At 46.0% G+C, this 20,751-nt stretch overlaps 1 protein-coding gene across 2 annotated transcripts in view; it reads left to right on the forward strand.

Moving 5' to 3' along the window:
* Nucleotides 1-20,751, forward strand: part of ARHGEF18 (Rho/Rac guanine nucleotide exchange factor 18) — a 290,711-nt gene that overhangs the window by 51,259 nt on the left and 218,701 nt on the right. For both annotated transcript variants that reach the window (XM_086946962.1, XM_086946969.1), the window contains 3 exons: nt 697-1,175; nt 8,299-8,494; nt 15,422-15,533. In XM_086946962.1, the coding sequence (XP_086803088.1) occupies nt 697-1,175; nt 8,299-8,494; nt 15,422-15,533 (787 nt within the window). The remainder of the gene's footprint in view (nt 1-696; nt 1,176-8,298; nt 8,495-15,421; nt 15,534-20,751) is intronic.

The raw sequence follows: 20,751 nt of genomic DNA on the forward strand, positions 1-20,751 counted from the left end.
GGTTTTATGTAACTCACTGCATTGGTTCTGTTTTCCTCTTGTTTGCAAAAGTTGAAATTTCACCATGAAATTGATTATTGTGAACGTAGAACAAAACAAGTTGACAGCAATTGGACTGGTTGAGTTCAAAGGCGATGCCAGGGCATCAAACTCGTCATTTAGGACAGCACACCTCCTTTGACAAGAAAGTAAAGCTAGTCACAGGCGATATGGCCAGTGAGCCTGTGGCCCTAGTGATTAGTTCTTGTAAGGTCTTGTTGACAAGTTGGAGGGACTTGCAATATGCCTTTTAGCCAGAAGTGTCTCTGTTGTGTCTTTCTATGTCTTTGTTGTTGTAAGGTCTTGCTGAGTAGTTGAAGGGACTTGCAATCTTCTTTTTCGCCAGAGGTGGCGCTGTGGTATCTTTCTCTGTCTTGCAATAGGAATCCGATGGGGTCAGGGATGTGTACATGACTCGCAATGCTCTCTCCAAGTTCACCCTTTGGGCCTCGGTAGTCTCCAATGCAAGTGTCTCGTGAAGGCCTGGCTGGCGAGTTGACACCCCAAGCCAGAGAACTGTGAATAAGAAGAAAGGGTGATAAAAATATTAAAGATACATATTACTGTTCAAAACATAATATCCCATCTATCCTGGTAAATATATGAAGACTGTAGTGAATTGAGAAATGTGATTCTAAATTCTTCTTCTCACCGTAGGATGACTCCTCGCTGGACCTTGAAGACCATGCCGCCGATGTCATGAGCAGTGCCGAGGACCTTGTTTCAATGGACCCTTCCCTGCGTGAAACAGAATATTACAAGGACCTGGGATTTCTCAGTGTCGCTGACGCCGCAGCGGCCCAGCAAATGGCTTCCCGGGTGACCGCAAGCTTCCGCCTGTCGGACGAGGCCAATGTGAGCTTTGCAGATGGGGCAGTCATTATCACCTGTTCTACGCCCTTATGTTGTCCGCTGGGCTTTACGGAAGAGAGCTGCGATATACCACATCATGGGAGCTCAAACCTCCGCCTTCCACAAGATGGGTTTATTAGTCATGAAGGGTTGGGAGGGCTGGAGAAAGACGAGGGGCTGGATGATGAAGATCGCAAGGCATTTCCTGATCTGGTGAGGTCGATGTCAACATCACGACGATACAGTTGGGAGAGTCCTATATCACCTTCGGACAACTCACGGAGGTAAGGCAGACTACTTACTGCATGTGAGGGCGCTCTGTTTTTGTTTGCTTTTTGGATCTCTTTCCTAATTGGTAATGTTTCAGGGGTGTGGAATTTGATCAAATATCTACTTGTCCAAGGGACAGGCTGCTTCAGAAATCTACTTGTAGTGTAAAAATATCCACTTGTCCCTTTTGGTGCCAAATTACGGCCACGTTTTTATTATACCCAAGCTCTGGCAATAGCATCTCTAACTATGCCATACCTCAAATAGGAAAAAGGTCGGACATTTACTTCTGAAAATGGCAGGAGTGAAACTTGTTTCAGGGTGGGGGAAAAGAGTGGGTGTGCGGAAAGTGAATCTGTAATCTCAGCACATTTTTGTGTAAGCATATATATGCATGTATGCTTGCTCATATGAACAAGGAATTCACAAAGGGTTTCCTAGGAGTACGGTTTCCAGGCCTACTTCTATAAACTCTTCAGAATTCTTGAAAGTCGTAAATTTGTCCGAAAGAAAGGACGTATGCCTGCTGTACACTTTTGTGACTTTATTTAAGATTTAGGCCCCTATTTTATTTAAATGTTCCACATAATGTTACCCATAATGCTTGTGCACTGTTTCTTTGTTATGATTGTTTTTTTAATATTGGTATGCATCAAACACATTATACTACATGATGCCTGGAACTTGCTCAATAGTTAAGCAAAATATTTTCTTTCAAGCTGCATTTTTTTGTGCACATTTTATTTTGAAAGCAACCAATCATAAATCTTGTTCTTAGGCTTCTGCATGAATTTGCATATAATGAGGGAGGATTCTGGGAAAATTAAAAGCAGCCTCCTATTGTTACATTTTGGCAAACGTGGACACCTTTATAGATCCGAAGCATTGTCATTAAAGTAAACTGAGCTCACAGCTCACTGGATTTCCTTAGAAAGTTTGGCTTAATAGTAAAGGTTGTGCATTATGTACATACATACAATAAATAATCCATTGTCCCTCATAAGATTTGGTTTCGTCTTTTTCCGAGAGCTCATGGTATTTGTTTGACTGTGACGTAGAAGCACAGGTACTTCTGCATACCAACAAGACATCTGAAGTCCTGATTTGATGTTTGGTTGATATATTTTTCAATCTGTACTCTTGACAGTCCAGCTGCCAGTGGCTGCTTCTCAGCACTTTGGGGGTTGAGAGGGAGGGTGTAAAGGACCACCACATCTCCCTTCCACGCCTCTGGCGGTACAACCGCTTGAGTGAGGGCAACCAGAATGAGTGTTGTTGATTCATTGTTAACTCTGCAGCAAAGGATTGTGGGTCAGCATCAGATCTAGGGTGACTGTTCCACTACCGTGTCTAATGGAGTCAGTGAAGCACCCCCTGAACCCCCCAGAAATGGTGGCAAACATTCAAAAAGTAAAGTGTGGCGTCCCTGACATGGTGGGAAATGCAGTGCTTAATTTGAACTGGTGGTTCCTAGGTGGGCACCGCTGCCATTCGGTTTTGTGGATCAACACTAAATTGACCTCAAAAGTCTTTGATCCAGAGCAACAGAGAAAAAGACAAAATGGAGAAAGACGGAGGAAGAGAAAGGTGATAAACAGTGACAGAGGGAGAGAATGTGGATGAAAAAGAACATGAAAGAGTGAGAGAGAGAGGCAGAGAGTGTCTGCTGGTGGAATAAAGAGGCACGAGGTGGAATCAAAGTCTTTGTATTCGGCAGCGCAATGGTGGATAACGCCCGCCGCAGGCTTCTGTGCAAAACCTTGGAACCCGATTTAGATCTTGGCGGACGGGTTACTCTGTCACAAATGTGACGGATATCGAGTCCGCTGAAATATAAATCCTATAGGATATAATAGGGATTTTTATTTTGGCAGACAGGATACCCGTCACCGTTGTGACGGAGTAAACAGTCCACGGAAATCTAAATCGGGCCCTTGTTCCTTTGCAAAACAAGCACTGGAAAATGTCCCCGCGTGTCAGGAGACAAAGATCATGGGTGCCCGTGATGCACTCCACCCTCAGGGTACACTTCTACGGTCCATGTTTGGCAGCAGAATTTCTGCCAGCAGAGACGGGCATGGCTGGATCGGCCACTTCTCCATCATGGGGGATACCGTCCCTAGGGTGAGCGAATCACTGCTGCGTCGTCACAGTGCCCTTAAAGTAAAGGGATTCCCCTCTGCTGCCTTGTTGGAGGTGGGAAATCCAATGCAGTTATGGGTGGCGAGCTCCCTGCAGACTCTAAGGCAGGCTGCTCGGTTGCTAGTTACGGCTGCTGGTCAGAGAGACCTGTACTTCAGACAGGGTCCATATTTTGGGGAGTTTTTGCCTTCTCTGCTTTACGATGACTGCTTCAAGGCAGGGATCTCCTCATCAGTGCCTACATCTGACCTGCTGGAGGGAGGGTCTGTTGTCATTTGCCCTGGGTGCCTCTTCAATAATAAGGCACCTTCAGTTTCCCTGACAAGTTTGTAGAGCTCTAGGGAGGAGATAGTGTATAGGGTTCAAGGCAGCGGGTAGAGTGTAGGGCAGTAGGCAGCGGGTAGTGTGTAGGGCAGTAGGCAGTGGGTAATGTGTAGGGCACTAGTCAGCGGGTAGCGTGTAGGGCAGTAGGCAGTGGGTAGTGTGTAGGGCACCAGAAAGTGGGTAGCGTGTAGGGCACTATTCAGAGGGTAGCGTATAGGGCAGTGGGCAGTGGGTAGTGTGTAGGGCAGTAGGCAGTGGGTAGTGTGTAGGGCACTAGGCAGCGGGTAGTGTGTAGGGCAGTAGGCAGCGGGTAGTGTGTATGGCACTAGGCAGCGGGTAGTGTGTAGGGCACTAGGCAGCGGGTAGTGTGTAGGGCACTAGGCAGCGGTTAGTGTGTAGGGCGCCGGGCAGAGGGCCTTGAATCCTTCTCGTGTTTGGTTGGGATTAGTGGATTGTCATCACTTAAGGCATAAACGTAAAAACGTGAGATGGTGGAAGTCTCCCCAAGATGATATAGCCGACGTAGTGGAGGCAATCTAGTGGTAGGTCGATGCAGTGACAGGCGATGGAGTACCCGACACCTCCTCTGTAGTGTGCAGTAGTTTTCTACACTACCAACTCTACTGGCTCAGACACACTCCTCTCCTGCTTGTGCGCGGTACATTGCAATGTAGGACGTGTCCCCACTAGCGAGCGCTGACGTGTATCGCAACAAGCTACTTTTAATCCAGTGGGGCCGCTGGTGACATTCACTGGATTAGAGTGATTCTCCAAAAAGTGCTCTCATCCAACAAGTTAGATGTGCAGATTTTAGATGAGGTGGGGAGCAAACCCCTACACCTTCCTGAAATACATATAATAGATCTGAACCAGCCCCATATTCCTAAATATGGAGTGCCGCCAAAGTAGAGGGTGTGGCCTGAGATGAATTATGGGCGGGCCATCACACCGGCCAAAAATGTTAATTTACGTCACAAAATATTCCTATTTGTGTGAAATTAGTCACTGTTGTCCATTGAATTATAAGTAATAGGTTACCTAACTTATTTTCAACAAAGGAAAAAATTATGTAAAACAGACTTACAAAAATTAAATAATATGTTAGCAAAGTATAGAGTTATTTTAAACTTTTAACGCTCACGACAGACATAGCCCAACATTACCTCAGGGTGTAGTATTTAGATTGAGCTGTAAATACCCTAAAATATTTTCCTTTCTAAAATAATTAAATGTGGAATTCCACATTGAATTCTAGGGTCATCAAATTCTCCCCATGTCCCCCCTCCCCAGTAAATTTCATCGGGGTTCTCAAGGAAAAAATTTCAGGAGAAAATTTGCGGAGGGTGAGGTGTTTATATACCCCACATTTCGGATGCCCACCCATCTGAAAAAGAGCACGGATGAACATGCATCCCCCACACCTGAAAGGGGCCTGGGATATTAGGGGTGCATTTATACTTCAGGCAATGGATTCATGAATAATTCGGGACACTTTATAGTGTTTTGTTTTGCGGTTAAAGATTTCTGTGCAGCAAAACAACATTTGTCGAAAGAGCATCATGCTGCCCGCGTGCAAACCCCCTCACACCCCAGCTGAGGCCCGGGGCGGGGTGGGGGCTGGCACGTGGAGATCTATTTTGGTCTCTCCTAACTCAGTTGTATCTCAACATGTTGTTCGTTTTAGGAGCTTCTCCTTCTTAACCACCAGGCGTGAGTTCCTTACAGTGGCTGCCATGCTCGCAGGTGCACCCTGGGTGCTGCGCTATGGACGTCACGACGTCCAGCGTCACGTGCCACGCTCTGCGTAACAGATGGGCAACTTCAACCATCAACATCTGATAAGACGCCATCTGCCCGGAAGTAAACAATGTCAGAAAGAAGAAGCGGCCAAGGCCTCAATATTTTGTTTCAAAATAAAATGTGGTGTTTTTTTTTTAACGAATTTGTGGGCAGCCCTTAAAAACTGTTATGCAGCTGCAAAGCTCGAGTTTTCGTTTAAAAACACAGGCAATTTTTCTTGATATTTGTGATCCTGCAAGGCCCAAAGAGCTGGTGTTTGAATAGGAGTTTATGAGCCACTGCGTGATTGGGCATGTGGTTGCAGGTGGTGGGTGTCATTTTTTGGGCCCTGGGCTTATTTTCATCATTAGACTGTGCCCCAGAGCAAGAGAGAAAGGAAGAAAAAGATAAGGAAACAAAGTGGGAAAAAAGGAAAAAACATAAAGACAGGAAACTGTGACAAAGGGAGAAAGCAGGGATGAAAAAGAAACTCCATGAGATAAAGAGACAGGGAGTGCAATGTGGTGGAAGAAAGAGGCGCGAGGTGGAATCAAGACCAGGCAGCCTCAGTGTTCACAAGATAAAGAGACAGGCAGTGCAGAGTGGTGGAAGAAAGAGGCATGAGGTGGAATCAAGACCAGGCGGCCTTGGTATTCATGAGATAGAGACAGGAAGTGTAGGGGTGGAAGAAAGAGGCTTGAGGTGGAATCAAGACCAAGCAGCCTCGGTATTCATGAGTTAAAGAGTCAGGAAGTGTTGGGCGGTACTTTGTTCTGCAGAGGCAGCAAAAGCACATACTCCGGTACCCTGACAGCCCGCCGCTATATCTAGAGACCTTCTATCTCCTAGACCTAGAGTCTTGCGGAGATATCTCAGCCTTCAGGGGAGCTGCCACCATGGTGGATCTTCTAAAGGCGCTGAAGCTTTGCTATGCGGGCCCCATGTTCAGAGTGACCACAGGGCACTGTTTGTTGTTGTTCAGAAACAAACTTCCAAAGCAGAGTCTGTTTTTGAAAAACTAAAAAATAATATCCCTTACACTCTAGGAGTTTTGTCCCAACGTGTGGGAGGTCACTTACTTATTTTCCTGTTCGTGGATCGCAAGGCCTTCCCCGGTGGTCCAAAAGAGGAAAAAAGTATCTTAGAAAGTCTGCAATAAACAGGCGGGAAAGTCTGAGGTACTTTGACTGACCGCCTGATGTCAGTCGGCCCTTTGGTCCAAGGATTGCACCTGCGTTGCCCGCGGAGGTTCTGCTGTCGGAAACATGGCACTGCACCCGGTAGAGCTGGAGTACCTTTTCTGCCCAATTCTAAGACTATTTGTCTGGGAAGGCCGTCCTGCAAGAGAAAGCATAGGGGAGAAAGACGGTGCCTATATGTTAATTGGTGACTTAAAGAAATATTTGAGTTTCCTTTAACTCCTCATTGCTTTGTTGCACCTTGTTTAACAAGTTGTTATGAAACAAACTGAAGGAGTTTGTGGTTGCTCACTCATTCAGATGTGGCTTGGTTACAATCTATGAGTCATTATTGAAAATTGGAAATTCTTCAGGGTTTTACAGCCATGTCTTCTGTGACCCCTGATATGGTGTCTAGAAAATTGGATAAACAACTGCTTTTGCCGATGTTTCTCAGCCCGCATCATTAGGACATATGTAGGAAGTTACCTCGTGTTAAAAGAGTTTGTGATTGTGAACATGTTTCACTGTTTGCTTGATTGCCCCCACTTGCGTAAGTTCAGTATATTTCAATTGCCTCTCTTTTTGCTTGGATGTTTTTAAAAACAGGAGGCGTGCTGTTCCCCCTCCACCCTTCCTAGGGACTTACTCTTGCCCTTGAAAGCAGTAAGGGCTTTATTTAGAGTTTGACACACAGAGTCCTCTGACGCAAACATGGCGGAGTCCCCCGTCCTCCATACTTGCTGTTGCACTGCTCTACTGCACAACGGGTGATCCGCCATAGCGCTGCCACCAGTGCTAACCTTTTACCTTCGGCCTAGCTGACAGTGCAGTGGAATACATCTATAGGCTGCCCTAGTGGAATGGAGTTAAGCATGCCATATAATGCCCTAGGTCTCGGGTAGGATCAAGATTGGGATTCTGCTGCGGAATAGGTTTTGAATACTTGCAAACTCGCCAGTTTTTCCGTCTTCGCCTACTTTTCAAAGCATCTGGCCCAGCAACACTAACACGCCATCCCTAAAAATGTTTTTCTCATGCACCATGCTATTATAATTTTACATGTGTATACTTATAAATAAATCCATTTGCAAATGTAAAATCACATTTTCGACATACAAAATATGACTTTACCTACGTAAAAACTTACTTTTGCTCCACCAAATGCCAACTTATCCTGCAAGCGGCATAGTGCATTGGGCCAACAGCTTTTGGCGATCACAGAGGGATAATAGAAGATGGAGGCAATGATAGGGACATCAGAAGACACTAGGCTGATGGAAGGAAATAGGATGAAACACTCATGGGCTTTAGAAAAAGCTCTAAACAGGCACACATCTTGCCATGGCTACATTCCCCAAATTTCTCCACTGAATTTGTGTAGCCATAGTTGTATGACACTATATCGGGGTCAGCCTATAATAATTTAGCATATTCTACATTGCGTACCATTACATCACTATAGTAAGTATATTACTTTTTCTATCTCCACGTCATCTACCGAACCCCATTAGCTACATTCATTTATTAAGCCTTCCTGTACATTCCTTGCAATGTAGACGTTGGGCGATGTAATGGATCTGGTCTTATCATAATGCTGTATACAGCACGCACTACGATGTGGGTAGACGAAGTCAGAGATTTCTGAATTGGACCAAAAGACCCAGGTATTTGGATGTTTTTGCTCTAATAAGTTCACACCTTCCCTCCCCAGGCTCAGCCTCGATGCCTTGGAGATTGAGGATTTGGATTACGACAGCATGGCCAGCATGTCCCCAAGTCAGTCTTTGAACCTGCCGGCAGGAGGACTCGTAGCTTGGACCCAGGGCATCATAGCTGGAAGCGGAGACTCCAACGCTGGGACACGGGATCTGGCATTGTGTGAATGCGGCACCGACCGGGAGGATAAGGCAGGTTCATTTTATTTTACTCAGTTCATTATATGTTGGGGGTTTGAGACTGGCTACTTCACAGGCCCCAAAGATCTGCCAAGGCATTTAAGAGGCTGCAGGAATTCTTTGAAAGTGAACACTCCTCTTTTGCACTGATCACCCATCTTAAAGTGGTATTGAACAAATATTTAGGGGGCAGAGAAATTTACTTGTGTGTGCTTGTAGGAGGTGGGATCCCATGGTCTAGTTGGAGGAAGCAGCCATAAGTTGTCTTTCTTTTGCAGATAGGGTTTTACTGGAAGTTGGTGATTTTAGTTAATTTGCTTTTTGTGCAACTTTGTAAAGCTTCTCAAGATTTCTGTGAGGATGCATCTTGTAAAGCTTCTCAAGGGACCTGTGACGATGCATCTTTGTCAAGCTTCTCAAAGTTGCTGTTGTGATGCATCTTTGTCAAGCTTCTCAAGGTTGCTGTAGCAGTGCATCTTTGTCAAGCTTCTCAAGGTTGTAGTGGGAATGCATCTTTGTCAAGCTTCTCGAGGTTGCTGTGGCAGTGCATCTTTGTCAAGCTTCTCAAGGTTTCTGTGGCGATGCATCTTTGTAAAGCTTCTCAAGGTTTCTGCGGTGATGCATCTTTGTCAAGCTTATCGAGGTTGCTGCGGTGATGCATCTTTGTAAAGCTTCTCGAGGTTGCTGTGGTGATGCATCTTTGTCAAGCTTCTCAAGGGAGCTGTGGTGATGCATCTTTGTCAAGCTTCTCAAGGTTGCTGTGGTGATGCATCTTTGTCAAGCTTCTCGAGGTTGCTGGGGCGATGCATCTTTGTCAAGCTTCTCAAGGTTGCTGTGGTGATGCATCTTTGTCAAGCTTCTCAAGGTTGCAATGGTAATGCATCTTTGTAAAGCTTCTCGCTGTTGCTGTGGCGATGCATCTTTGTCAAGCTTCTTGAGGTTGCTGTGGCGATGCATCTTTGTCAAGCTTCTCGAGGTTGCTGTGGTGATGCATCTTTGTCAAGATTCTCAAGGTTGCTGTGGTGATACATCTTTGTCAAGCTTCTCAAGGTTGCAATGGTGATGCATCTTTGTAAAGTTTCTCGAGGTTGCTGTGGCGATGCATCTTTGTAGAGCTTCTCGAGGTTGCTGTGGCGATGCATCTTTGTCAAGCTTCTCGAGGTTGCTGTTGTGATGCATCTTTGTCAAGCTTCTCAAGGTTGCTGCGGTGATGCATCTTTGTCAAGCTTCTCAAGATTTCAATGGTGATGCAACTTTGTAAAGCTTCTCGAGGTTGCTGTGGCGATGCATCTTTGTCAAGCTTCTCGAGGTTGCTGTAGCGATGCATCTTTGTCAAGCTTCTCAAGGTTGCTCTGGTTATGTATCTTTGTCAAGCTTCTCAAGGTTGCTGTGGCAGTGCATCTTTGTCAAGCTTCTCGAGGTTGCTGTGGCGATGCATCTTTGTCAAGCTTCTCAAGGTTGCTGTAGCGATGCATCTTTGTCAAGCTTCTCAAGGTTGCTGTGGCAGTGCATCTTTGTCAAGCTTCTCAAGGTTGCTGTGGCAGTGCATCTTTGTCAAGCTTCTCGAGGTTGCTGTAGCGATGCATCTTTGTCAAGCTTCTCGAGGTTGCTGTGGCCATGCATCTTTGTCAAGCTTCTCGAGGTTGCTGTGGCAGTGCATCTTTGTCAAGCTTCTCGAGGTTGCTGTGGCCATGCATCTTTGTCAGGATTCTCAGGGTGTTGCAGTGTTCACTGGTGTAACATAAGCCCCTGCAGCCGATACGATGCGGGGGACCCCAAGCTCCTGGCTCCCCTTAAGCAAAAGTGCTAGGTGTTGGGCCAGGGAGAGGGGCCCCCTTCATGTACTTTGCAGAGGGGCCAGTAACAACGTTCACTACACCCCTGGTGGTGATGCATGTTTGTCAAGCTTCTCGAGGTTGCTGTGGCAATGCATCTTTGTCAAGCTTCTCAAAGTTGCTGTGGCGATGCATCTTTGTAAAGCTTCTCAAGGGTGCTGTGGCAATGCATCTTATTCAAGTTTATCGAAGTTGCTGTGAGGATGCATCTTTGTCAAGGTTGCTGTGGTGATGCATCTTTGTAAAGCTTCTCGAGGTTGCTGTGGCAATGCATCTTTGTCAAGCTTCTCAAGGGAGCTGTGGTGATGCATCTTTGTAAAGCTTCTCGAGGTTGCTGTGGCAATGCATCTTTGTCAAGCTTCTCGAGGTTGCTGTGGCGATGCATCTTTGTCAAGCTTCTCAAGGTTGCTGTGGTGATGCATCTTTGTAAAGCTTCTCAAGGTTGCTGTGGTGATGCATCTTTGTAAAGCTTCTCAAGGTTGCTGTGGTGATACATCTTTGTCAAGCTTCTCAAAGTTGCTCTGGTTATGTATCTTTGTCAAGCTTCTCAAGGTTGCTGTGGCAGTGCATCTTCGTCAAGCTTCTCGAGGTTACTGTGGCAATGCATCTTTGTCAAGCTTCTCAAGGTTGCAATGGTGATGCATCTTTGTAAAGCTTCTCGAAGTTGCTGTGGCGATGCATCTTTGTCAAGCTTCTCGAGGTTGCTGTGGCGATGCACCTTTGTCAAGCTTCTCAAGGTTGCTGTGGCAATGCATCTTTGTAAAGCTTCTCTAGGTTGCTGTGGTGATGCATCTTTGTCAAGCTTCTCAAGGTTGCAATGGTGATGCATCTTTGTCAAGCTTCTCGAGGTTGCTGTGGTGATGCATCTTTGTCAAGCTACTCAAGGTTGCTGTGGTGATGCATCTTTGTCAAGCTACTCAAGGTTTCTGTGGCAGTGCATCTTTGTCAAGCTTCTCGAGGTTGCTGTGGCGATGCATCTCTGTCACGCTTCTCAAGGTTGCAATGGTGATGCATCTTTGTAAAGCTTCTCGAAGTTGCTGTGGCGATGCATCTTTGTCAAGCTTCTCGAGGTTGCTGTGGCGATACATCTTTGTCAAGCTTCTCAAGGTTGCTGTGGTGATGCATCTTTGTCAAGCTTCTCAAGGTTGCTGTGGTGATACATCTTTGTCAAGCTTCTCAAGGTTGCAATGGTGATGCATCTTTGTAAAGCTTCTCGAAGTTGCTGTGGTGATGCATCTTTGTCAAGCTTCTTGAGGTTGCTGTGGCGATGCATCTTTGTCAAGCTTCTCAAGGTTGCTGTGGTGATGCATCTTTGTCAAGCTTCTCAAGGTTGCAATGGTGATGCATCTTTGTAAAGCTTCTCGAAGTTGCTGTGGTGATGCATCTTTGTCAAGCTTCTTGAGGTTGCTGTGGCGATGCATCTTTGTCAAGCTTCTCAAGGTTGCTGTGGCGATGCATCTTTGTCAAGCTTCTCAAGGTTGCTGTGGCGATGCATCTTTGTCAAGCTTCTCAAGGTTGCTGTGGTGATGCATCTTTGTCAAGCTTCTCAAGGTTGCAATGGTGATGCATCTTTGTAAAGCTTCTCGAAGTTGCTGTGGTGATGCATCTTTGTCAAGCTTCTTGAGGTTGCTGTGGCGATGCATCTTTGTCAAGCTTCTCAAGGTTGCTGTGGCGATGCATCTTTGTCAAGCTTCTCAAGGTTGCTGTGGCGATGCATCTTTGTCAAGCTTCTCAAGGTTGCTGTGGCAGTGCATCTTTGTCAAGCTTCTCGAGGTTGCTATGGCGATGCATCTTTGTCAAGCTTCTCAAGGTTGCTGTGGCGATGCATCTTTGTCAAGCTTCTCGAGGTTGCTGTGGCAATGCATCTTTGTAAAGCTTCTCAAGGTTGGTCTGGTTATGTATCTTTGTCAAGCTTCTCAAGGTTGCTGTGGCAGTGCATCTTTGTCAAGCTTCTCGAGGTTGCTGTGGCGATGCATCTTTGTCAAGCTTCTCGAGGTTGCTGTGGCAGTGCATCTTTGTCAAGCTTCTCGAGGTTGCTTTGGCCATGCATCTTTGTGAAGCTTCTCGAGGTTGCTGTGACGATGCTCATTTGTCAAGCTTCTCAAGGTTGCTGTGGCCATGCATCTTTGTCAAGATTTTCAGGGTGTTGCGGTGTTCACTGGTGTAACATAAGCCCCTGCAGCCGATGCCATGCGGGGGACCCCAAGCTCCTGGCTCCCCTTAAGCGAAAGTGCTAGGTGTTGGGCCAGGGAGAGGGGCCCCCTTCATGTACTTTGCAGAGGGCCCCCCACAACTTTCTCTACACCCCTGGTGGGGATGCATGTTTGTCAAGCTTCTCGAGGTTGCTGTGGCGATGTATCTTTGTCAAGCTCCTCAAGGTTGCTGTGGCGATGCATCTTATTCAAGCTTTTCAAAGTTGCTGTGAGGATGCATCTTTGTCAAGGTTGCTGTGGCGATACATCTTTGTCAAGCTTCTTGAGGTTGCTGTGGTGATGCATCTTTCCAAGATTCTCAAGGTTATAATGGTGATACATCTTTGTCAAGCTTCTGAAGGTTGCTGTGGCAATACATCTTTGTCAAGCTTCTCAAGGTTGCTGTGGTGATGCATCTTTCCAAGATTCTCAAGGTTATAATGGTGATACATCTTTGTCAAGCTTCTGAAGGTTGCTGTGGCGATACATCTTTGTCAAGCTTCTCAAGGTTGCTGTGGCAATGCATCCTTGTCAAGCTTCTCAAGGTTGCTGTCACAATGCATCTTTGTCAAGCTTCTCAAGGTTGCTGTCACAATGCATCTTTGTCAAGCTTCTCGAGGTTGCTCTGGTTATGTATCTTTGTCAAGCTTCTCAAGGTTGCTGTGGTGATGCATCTTTGTCAAGCTTCTCAAGGTTGCTCTGGTTATGTATCTTTGTCAAGCTTCTTGAGGTTGCTGATGCAGTGCATCTTTGTCAAGCTTCTCGAGGTTGCTGTGGCGATGCATCTTTGTCAAGCTTCTCAAGGTTGCTGTGGCAGTGCATCTTTGTCAAGCTTCTCGAGGTTGCTGTGGCGATGCATCTTTGTCAAGCTTCTCAAGGTTGCTGTGGCAGTGCATCTTTGTCAAGCTTCTCGAGGTTGCTGTGGCGATGCATCTTTGTCAAGCTTCTAGAGGTTGCTGTGACGATGCACATTTGTAAAGCTTCTCAAGGTTGCTGTGGCCATGCATCTTTGTCAAGATTTTCAGGGTGTTGCGGTGTTCACTGGTGTAACATAAGCCCCTGCAGCCGATGCGATGCGAGGGACCCCAATCTCCTGGCTCCCCTTAAGCAAAAGTGCTAGGTGTTGGGCCAGGGAGAGGGGCCCCCTTCATGTACTTTGCAGAGGGCCCCCCACAATGTTCGCTACACCCTTGGTGGTGATGCATGTTTGTCAAGCTTCTCGAGGTTGCTGTGGCGATTGTTGGGCCAGGGAGAGGTGCCCCCTTCATGTACTTTGCAGAGGGCCCCCCACAACGTTCGCTACACCCTTGGTGGTGATGCATCTTTGTCTAGCTTCTCGAGGTTGCTGTGGCGATGCATCTTTGTCAAGCTTCTCAAGGTTGCTGTGGTGATGCATCTTTCCAAGATTCTCAAGGTTGTAATGGTGATACATCTTTGTCAAGCTTCTGAAGGTTGCTGTGGCGATGCATCTTTGTCAAGCTTCTCAAGGTTGCTGTGGTGATGCATCTTTCCAAGATTCTCAAGGTTGTAATGGTGATACATCTTTGTCAAGCTTCTGAAGGTTGCTGTGGCGATACCTATTTGTCAAGCTTCTCAAGGTTGCTGTGGCAATGCATCTTTGTAAAGCTTCTCAAGGGTGCTGTGGCAATGCATCTTATTCAAGCTTTTCGAAGTTGCTGTGAGGATGCATCTTTGTCAAGGTTGCTGTGGCGATACATCTTTGTAAAGCTTCTCAAGGTTGCTGTGGCAATGCATCTTTGTTAAGCTTCTCGAAGTTGCTGTGGCGATGCATCTTTGTCAAGCTTCTCAAGGTTGCTGTGGCGATGCATCTTTGTCAAGCTTCTCAAAGTTGCTGTTGTGATGCATCTTTGTCAAGCTTCTCAAGGTTGCTGTGGTTATGTATCTTTGTCAAACTTCTCAAGATTGCTGTGGCAATGCATCTTTGTCAAGCTTCTCAAAGTTGCTATGACGATGCATCTTTATCAACTTCTCACGGTTGCTATGACAATGCATCTTTGTCAAGCTTCTCAAAGTTGCTATGATGATGCATCTTTATCAACTTCTCAAGGTTGCTATGACGATGCATCTTTGGCATGCTTCTTAAAGTTGCTGTTGCAATGCATCTTTGTCAAGCTTCTCAAGATTGTTGTGGCGATGCATCTTTGACAACTTCTCAAGGTTGCTATGACGATGCATCTTTGTCAATCTTCTCAACAGTGCTGTGGCTGGGCATCTTTGTCAAGCTTCTCAAGGTTGCGGTTCGTGAGGAATGCAATGGATGCTGGCTTTCAAGTTTTTCCTAGTAAAGAAGCTCCAGCTAAGGGTGTAGATCTGTTTGGAGGGTGGGCCCATGTTTTATTTTGTCAGTGTTCAATGTTTGGAAGTGGACGGTATCCATTTTTTGATGTCTTGCAGGGTGTTGAGTTGGTGTGGTGATCGGTAAATATTGTCACACTCTGGTAGCCAATGATTTGGTTCTTTGCTTAATCCGTTAGACTTGGCCAATGACATTGATTGTTTCAAGCGGTAGGTGCAGAGGAAGCTGCTCAAGTTGGTTATTTTGATACACTTGACTGAACCTGATCACAATGCTGGTAATTTCTGGTCTAGAAGTCAGGACCTTATGCTCATGTTCTTTACAATTGAGATTCCTACACCGGTCAAGCATCTTTCTTAAAAGTGACTATCGGATTGGTCAGGAAACTCCATGGCATTAACCATTGAGAATTAGCTATGTATCTACATTAATTGGACATAGCTAAGACATTTATAAAATTACCCATAAAATGTAGCTTAATTGGTCTAAATATGTGTACTTTGGATACGGCACTGGCAGACTGCAATTTCTCTTTAACTGAATTCTCAAACAATTTCCATCTGTCTTCTGACTCTGTGGGTTTTCTTATTTTTAGGATTATGACACTGGAAAACGACTGAGGTCGAAGTCGGTCCCTGCCACCCTGGATAAGATTTGCACCCAGAGACTGTCTCATACCTTGGGCTCTTCCTGCCCTGTGACAGAAGGTTAGTGACATTTTACTAATGTATTTCAGTTTAGTATTTTTATAACAGATGTTCTGCAAAGGAAGCTGCATCATCACTGGTGTCCATACTCACTGCCAATACGTGTTTACTTATTATGCGTGTGGTGTGCCCAGCGCACTCTTATTAAATGTTACATGTGGTTGTACTTCTGCCGATGACGTGGAGATGGTTTGATTTGTCATGAGAACACCTGTGTTTCCAAGGCTCCTTTGAGGTGTGGGAGGGTGGAGAGTGGTAACAGGGCTAGAGAAGTTGATTCCAAAGCACTCTCCCTGGACAATGCCCCCTGTCCCCCTGATTGCTTAACTTATCCTCAGAGCCTGTAGCCATCACCGTCCAGATCAGTGAAGCACACTTGGAGTCAAGATGGTTCCAGACAAATAGTAGCATTTGATATTTGCAGAAGATATGTTTGTAACATTATCTTCCCTGTAGAATTCCATCTCAGAATTGCTTAATCTGGTGAATAGTTTTGGCTACTTCTTGGGTTACAAAATCAATTTACTTGATGCTTCTATCAAAACGGCTGCATAAAAAGTATGACACATGGTCTTTGCAACAGGAGACAAAACAACGTGCATACCTTGGCATAAAAATACCAGGTGAGGTGGAACAGATTCTGAAGTAAACACTGAAGGCATAAACTTCACTCTGGACCTATTCTAATCTAGTCTCCTCTGTCCTGATTCACTTACTTTCAGATCTCTTTGAAGGAAACTGAGGGCCTTAATGACAAAGGGCCTCCGCACACTCAGCCGAGGCTCTGCAGTCATGGGGGAGTCCCCGCAATTGGGGCGGATTCTCCGCAATTGGAATTCTCAATACGGAGAATCTGCCCTGAGTGCGGGGACCCTTTGTGAATCACGTCCTAAAAGGGGAAGCTCTTTGATGCATTTATTTCATGTTTTTTACTCTTTTAAAGATATTTAAACAGCCTCCATGATATCACACACTTTGAGCTCTGTCACACCCAGCCCCACATACACAGAGGTTCTTATCTGTGGAGATCAGGAAGACGGGAAAGATCCCTCCGTATCGTTCGATAACCATAAGGTGGATGGCAGATGAAGGGCAACGGGTATTGCTAGAGTGTGGGGCAGAAACAAACATCTGTGGGGTTTAAGAAGAACTTCCTTTAGACATTAACATAAGTTGAAGTTTTTAGCAGTGAATATAGACTTCATATGGTCCTCTTCTGTGCTAGCGGGGGTGTCCAGTGCTGGACTCTACAAATCTCCAGTTAAAGCACCTCAGTAGTCCAGCTCCCCTACACCTCAACAAGTCTTAGGTCTCAACTCAAGTGTCCCACAGTGTGGACAGATGTTGCTCCCAGCCCCATTTTTTGGTGTTGTTTTTCTACATCATGTTGCCTTGAATATTGTAATGCTCTCTGATACCCACAAGGGTCATGTTCGCGATATATAAAATGTTATAAATAAAAAAATCAGTGGAACATTGACAGGACATCAAAGAAGGTAAAAAATCTGGAAGAGACAGCGAGTTCCTTCAACCTAACTCTTTGACGTGCAGAGAGTTAGTGAAGGTCAATCCAAGGAACTGGAACGCGCTGCTACGGGAGTCGCGTGCCAGGGCTCGCTTCCACGAAAAAGAACAAGTCAAGCGAATCCTAAGCCAAAAAATGTATTCCAACCCCCTGGTTGGTGGTCACAATGACCGACTGTTCTGTGTATGAATATGAAATAAAAATCTATTTTGCTTGTTCGGTACGGTGCTTAGAAAAATTTAACTGAGCCTTTAGCTCCTACAAGATCTGAGTAGTATCTGTAACACCCATCTCTTGCAAAAATATTTTGGCATGGTGGCAGAGACGATTACCTATGCCTCCCTGGCCAATTTAGACCCCACCATATTAAGTGCCTTCCATCAACTATGTGGAGAGCTCCATGCCTTCTCTGAAGGCACACCATATTTCATGGGATGTATGACGTTACAACGCATAAATTCACAACGCATACCATTACAACAAAACTTTTACAACGCAGGATCCATTATAACGCATACCATTACAACGCATTCCAATACAACGCCGCTGCTATTACAACGCATGCCATTACAACATAAGTATTGGTAAGTGTTATTTTTTTTAATTCATGGGAATGGAATAGTAGTGTAAGTGTTGGTTAGTGTAGGGGTTAAAATTACTATTCTAACTCCAGGTGGGTGTAATAGAAGGGTAAGTGTTGGATAGTGTAGGGGTTAAAATTACTATTCTAACTCCAGGGGGGCGTAATAGTAGGGTAAGTGTTGGATGGTGTAGGGGTTAAAATGTAATTAAATACTTACCCATACTTACGTTGTAATGGCATGCATTGTAATAGCAGCTGCGTTGTAATGGTATGCGTTGTAATGGCATGCGTTGTAATAGCAGCTGCGTTGTAATGGCATGCGTTGTAATGGATCCTGCGTTGTAAAAGTTTTGTTGTAATGGTAGTGCGTTGTTTTAGTTGCGTTGTAATGGCTGTTTCCCATTTCATGCCGCCATTGAGCAAGCCTTTTGGTTTTACGAAAACAAACTTTCAAAACTGGACTTTGCTTTTGAAGAACTGAGTACTAGTGACACTGACATCCGAGAGTTTTCTTCCAGAGTATGGGGCCATTTGTATTCCTTTCTGTTCTGGACCAGTAGGCTTTCCCTGCGGTACTGAACAGAAATAAATACCTCACACATCCGCTGTAAAGGGGGCAGACAATTTGCATGGCCTCAACGCTTCTGGGCTGTCGTGTAGGATTTCCGCTTGCAAAGCCAGCTGGGGCACTGCCATCGGAAACTTGAGGGCCTGCCTGACTCTAAATAGAGCAGATGGGCTCTCAGTTTCTTTGGTATCTGTGGAACTGTAAATAAGGCCTTAAGTAATGTACCACATACTGAGTATCCACAGAGCCGCCTATCCTCTATCATCGCTATCTTGAGCCTAAATTCCCATAAGAAATATGACCAAAAACACTTTTTCGAGGAAACACTTAATCCTGTGTTTTTGCCGCCAATCTTTTGGGTGGCACCTCCCTCCATACATCTACTCTCTGGCGCTATTCTCCATCCTCCGTGTCACCTTTTTTGGCACTTTCATTCTGTTCTGTGCCTACCACTTTCCCCTTTCCACTGATTTTAGTCCGCCTTCATCTCTTTGCTAAAGCTTGACCAACTCTCACCAAGCTTGAGTGGCGAACTCGCTGTTGTAGGCCTTTTCTGCCTGAGGGGAAACGGCCACTACAACGCGGCCGTTTCCACAAATACCTTAACCACGCATGCATTACAACGCATGCGTGGTTACCAGGAAAGCCTTTACCATGCATACCTTTACTACGAGGTATGTAGTAAAGGCATATGTGGTAAAGGTTAAAATTTTAAAAAAGCTTGGGGGGGTCTCCCTCCCCCAAAAAAACAACTCACCTGAAGTCACGTCGGGATGTGCAGGCAACCGGCTTTGTTTAAGAGGAAACGGAAAGAAACTTCCGCTTCCTCTTTACGGCATACGACGTCACCACGGAAGAATTCGAGGAAAAGGTTATGCGTTGAAATACCATTCAGTTGTAACGCATGCGTGGTAAAGGCATGCGTTGCAACGGAATGTGTTGTAAGAACATACAACCCTGCCTGATGGTCAAAGTAAAAAATACTGAGCCTTCTTTTGTTGAACAATTCCCCCCTGTTGCTATGCAACTATGCCTTTTATTTCGGAGGACACTTTGATGAGACTCTATTCTTACAAAATCGCTGTAGTTAGGTCCAGCTTCCAACATCTGCAAAAGTCAACCCCACCTCACCTTCCACTCAACTCAACTAAACCCAACACCAAATTCCTTGCCATTAGATAAATAGACAGTTGCAATAGACTCCTTCACGGTCTTCCACTCTGTCGCCTTTCAAATCCTTTGCCGCCCACTCCCTTATGAAATACCACATTCCTCTTCCCAATGACCTGCAGAACAGGCGGGTCTTAATGGACAAGAATCATGCCCTTATTCCTCCACCCAATCTTGCACAGACTCCCACCGCACCTGCTCCCGCCTTGTGTGATACCAAGCTTCACCTGGCTTAAAACACTTTTGCTTCAATAGATAGACAATGCCCTGCTAATAGAACACCCTCTATGCAGCTCTCTTGCAACACCACACACTAAAATCCCTCAAAAACCTTCAGTAGTAACTGCTTTTCACCTGTAGGGTTTATGCCTCTGCCACCAAAATTGCTGTTGCATGATCTTACAGTAGGCGTGGTCCAATATCCATGTATAAACTGCAGTATAAAGGAATGTTTTGTTCCATTAATGAATCGCACAGATAGGCAACAGTGGATAACAAGCACTGCCGTAGCCAATAGGTCTCGTCTTTGGGACCCTATAAGTATTTAGCTATGCAGCACATTATCCATGGTATTAATATGCCCCTCACAGAGAGTCACCATCAATTTGCATACACGAAGATCAATGAAACATGCTTGCACCTATACGTCCGCGAAATAATGCAGTTTGAGTAGATGAGGTATTTTAAAAAGACAGCAATCACCCGCTGTGCCCCACACTGCACTCTCATCCGCTGTGGCCAATACCGCACTCTCACCCGCTGTGCCCAACACTGCACTCTCATCCGCTGTGGCCAATACCGCACTCTCACCCGCTGTGCCCAACACTGCACTCTCATCCGCTGTGGCCAATACCGCACTCTCACCCGCTGTGCCCAACACTGCACTCTCATCCGCTGTGGCCAATACCGCACTCTCACCCGCTGTGCCCAACACTGCACTCTCATCCGCTGTGGCCAATACCGCACTCTCACCCGCTGTGCCCAACACTGCACTCTCATCCGCTGTGGCCAATACCGCACTCTCACCCGCTGTGCCCAACACTGCACTCTCATCCGCTGTGGCCAATACCGCACTCTCACCCGCTGTGCCCAACACTGCACTCTCATCCGCTGTGGCCAATACCGCACTCTCACCCGCTGTGCCCAACACTGCACTCTCATCCGCTGTGGCCAATACCGCACTCTCACCCGCTGTGCCCAACACTGCACTCTCATCCGCTGTGGCCAATACCGCACTCTCACCCGCTGTGCCCAACACTGCACTCTCATCCGCTGTGGCCAATACCGCACTCTCACCCGCTGTGCCCAACACTGCACTCTCATCCGCTGTGGCCAATACCGCACTCTCACCCGCTGTGCCCAACACTGCACT

This window comes from Lissotriton vulgaris, chromosome 12 (assembly GCF_964263255.1).
Source record: "Lissotriton vulgaris chromosome 12, aLisVul1.2, whole genome shotgun sequence".
In the NCBI taxonomy this organism is placed as follows: domain Eukaryota; kingdom Metazoa; phylum Chordata; class Amphibia; order Caudata; family Salamandridae; genus Lissotriton; species Lissotriton vulgaris.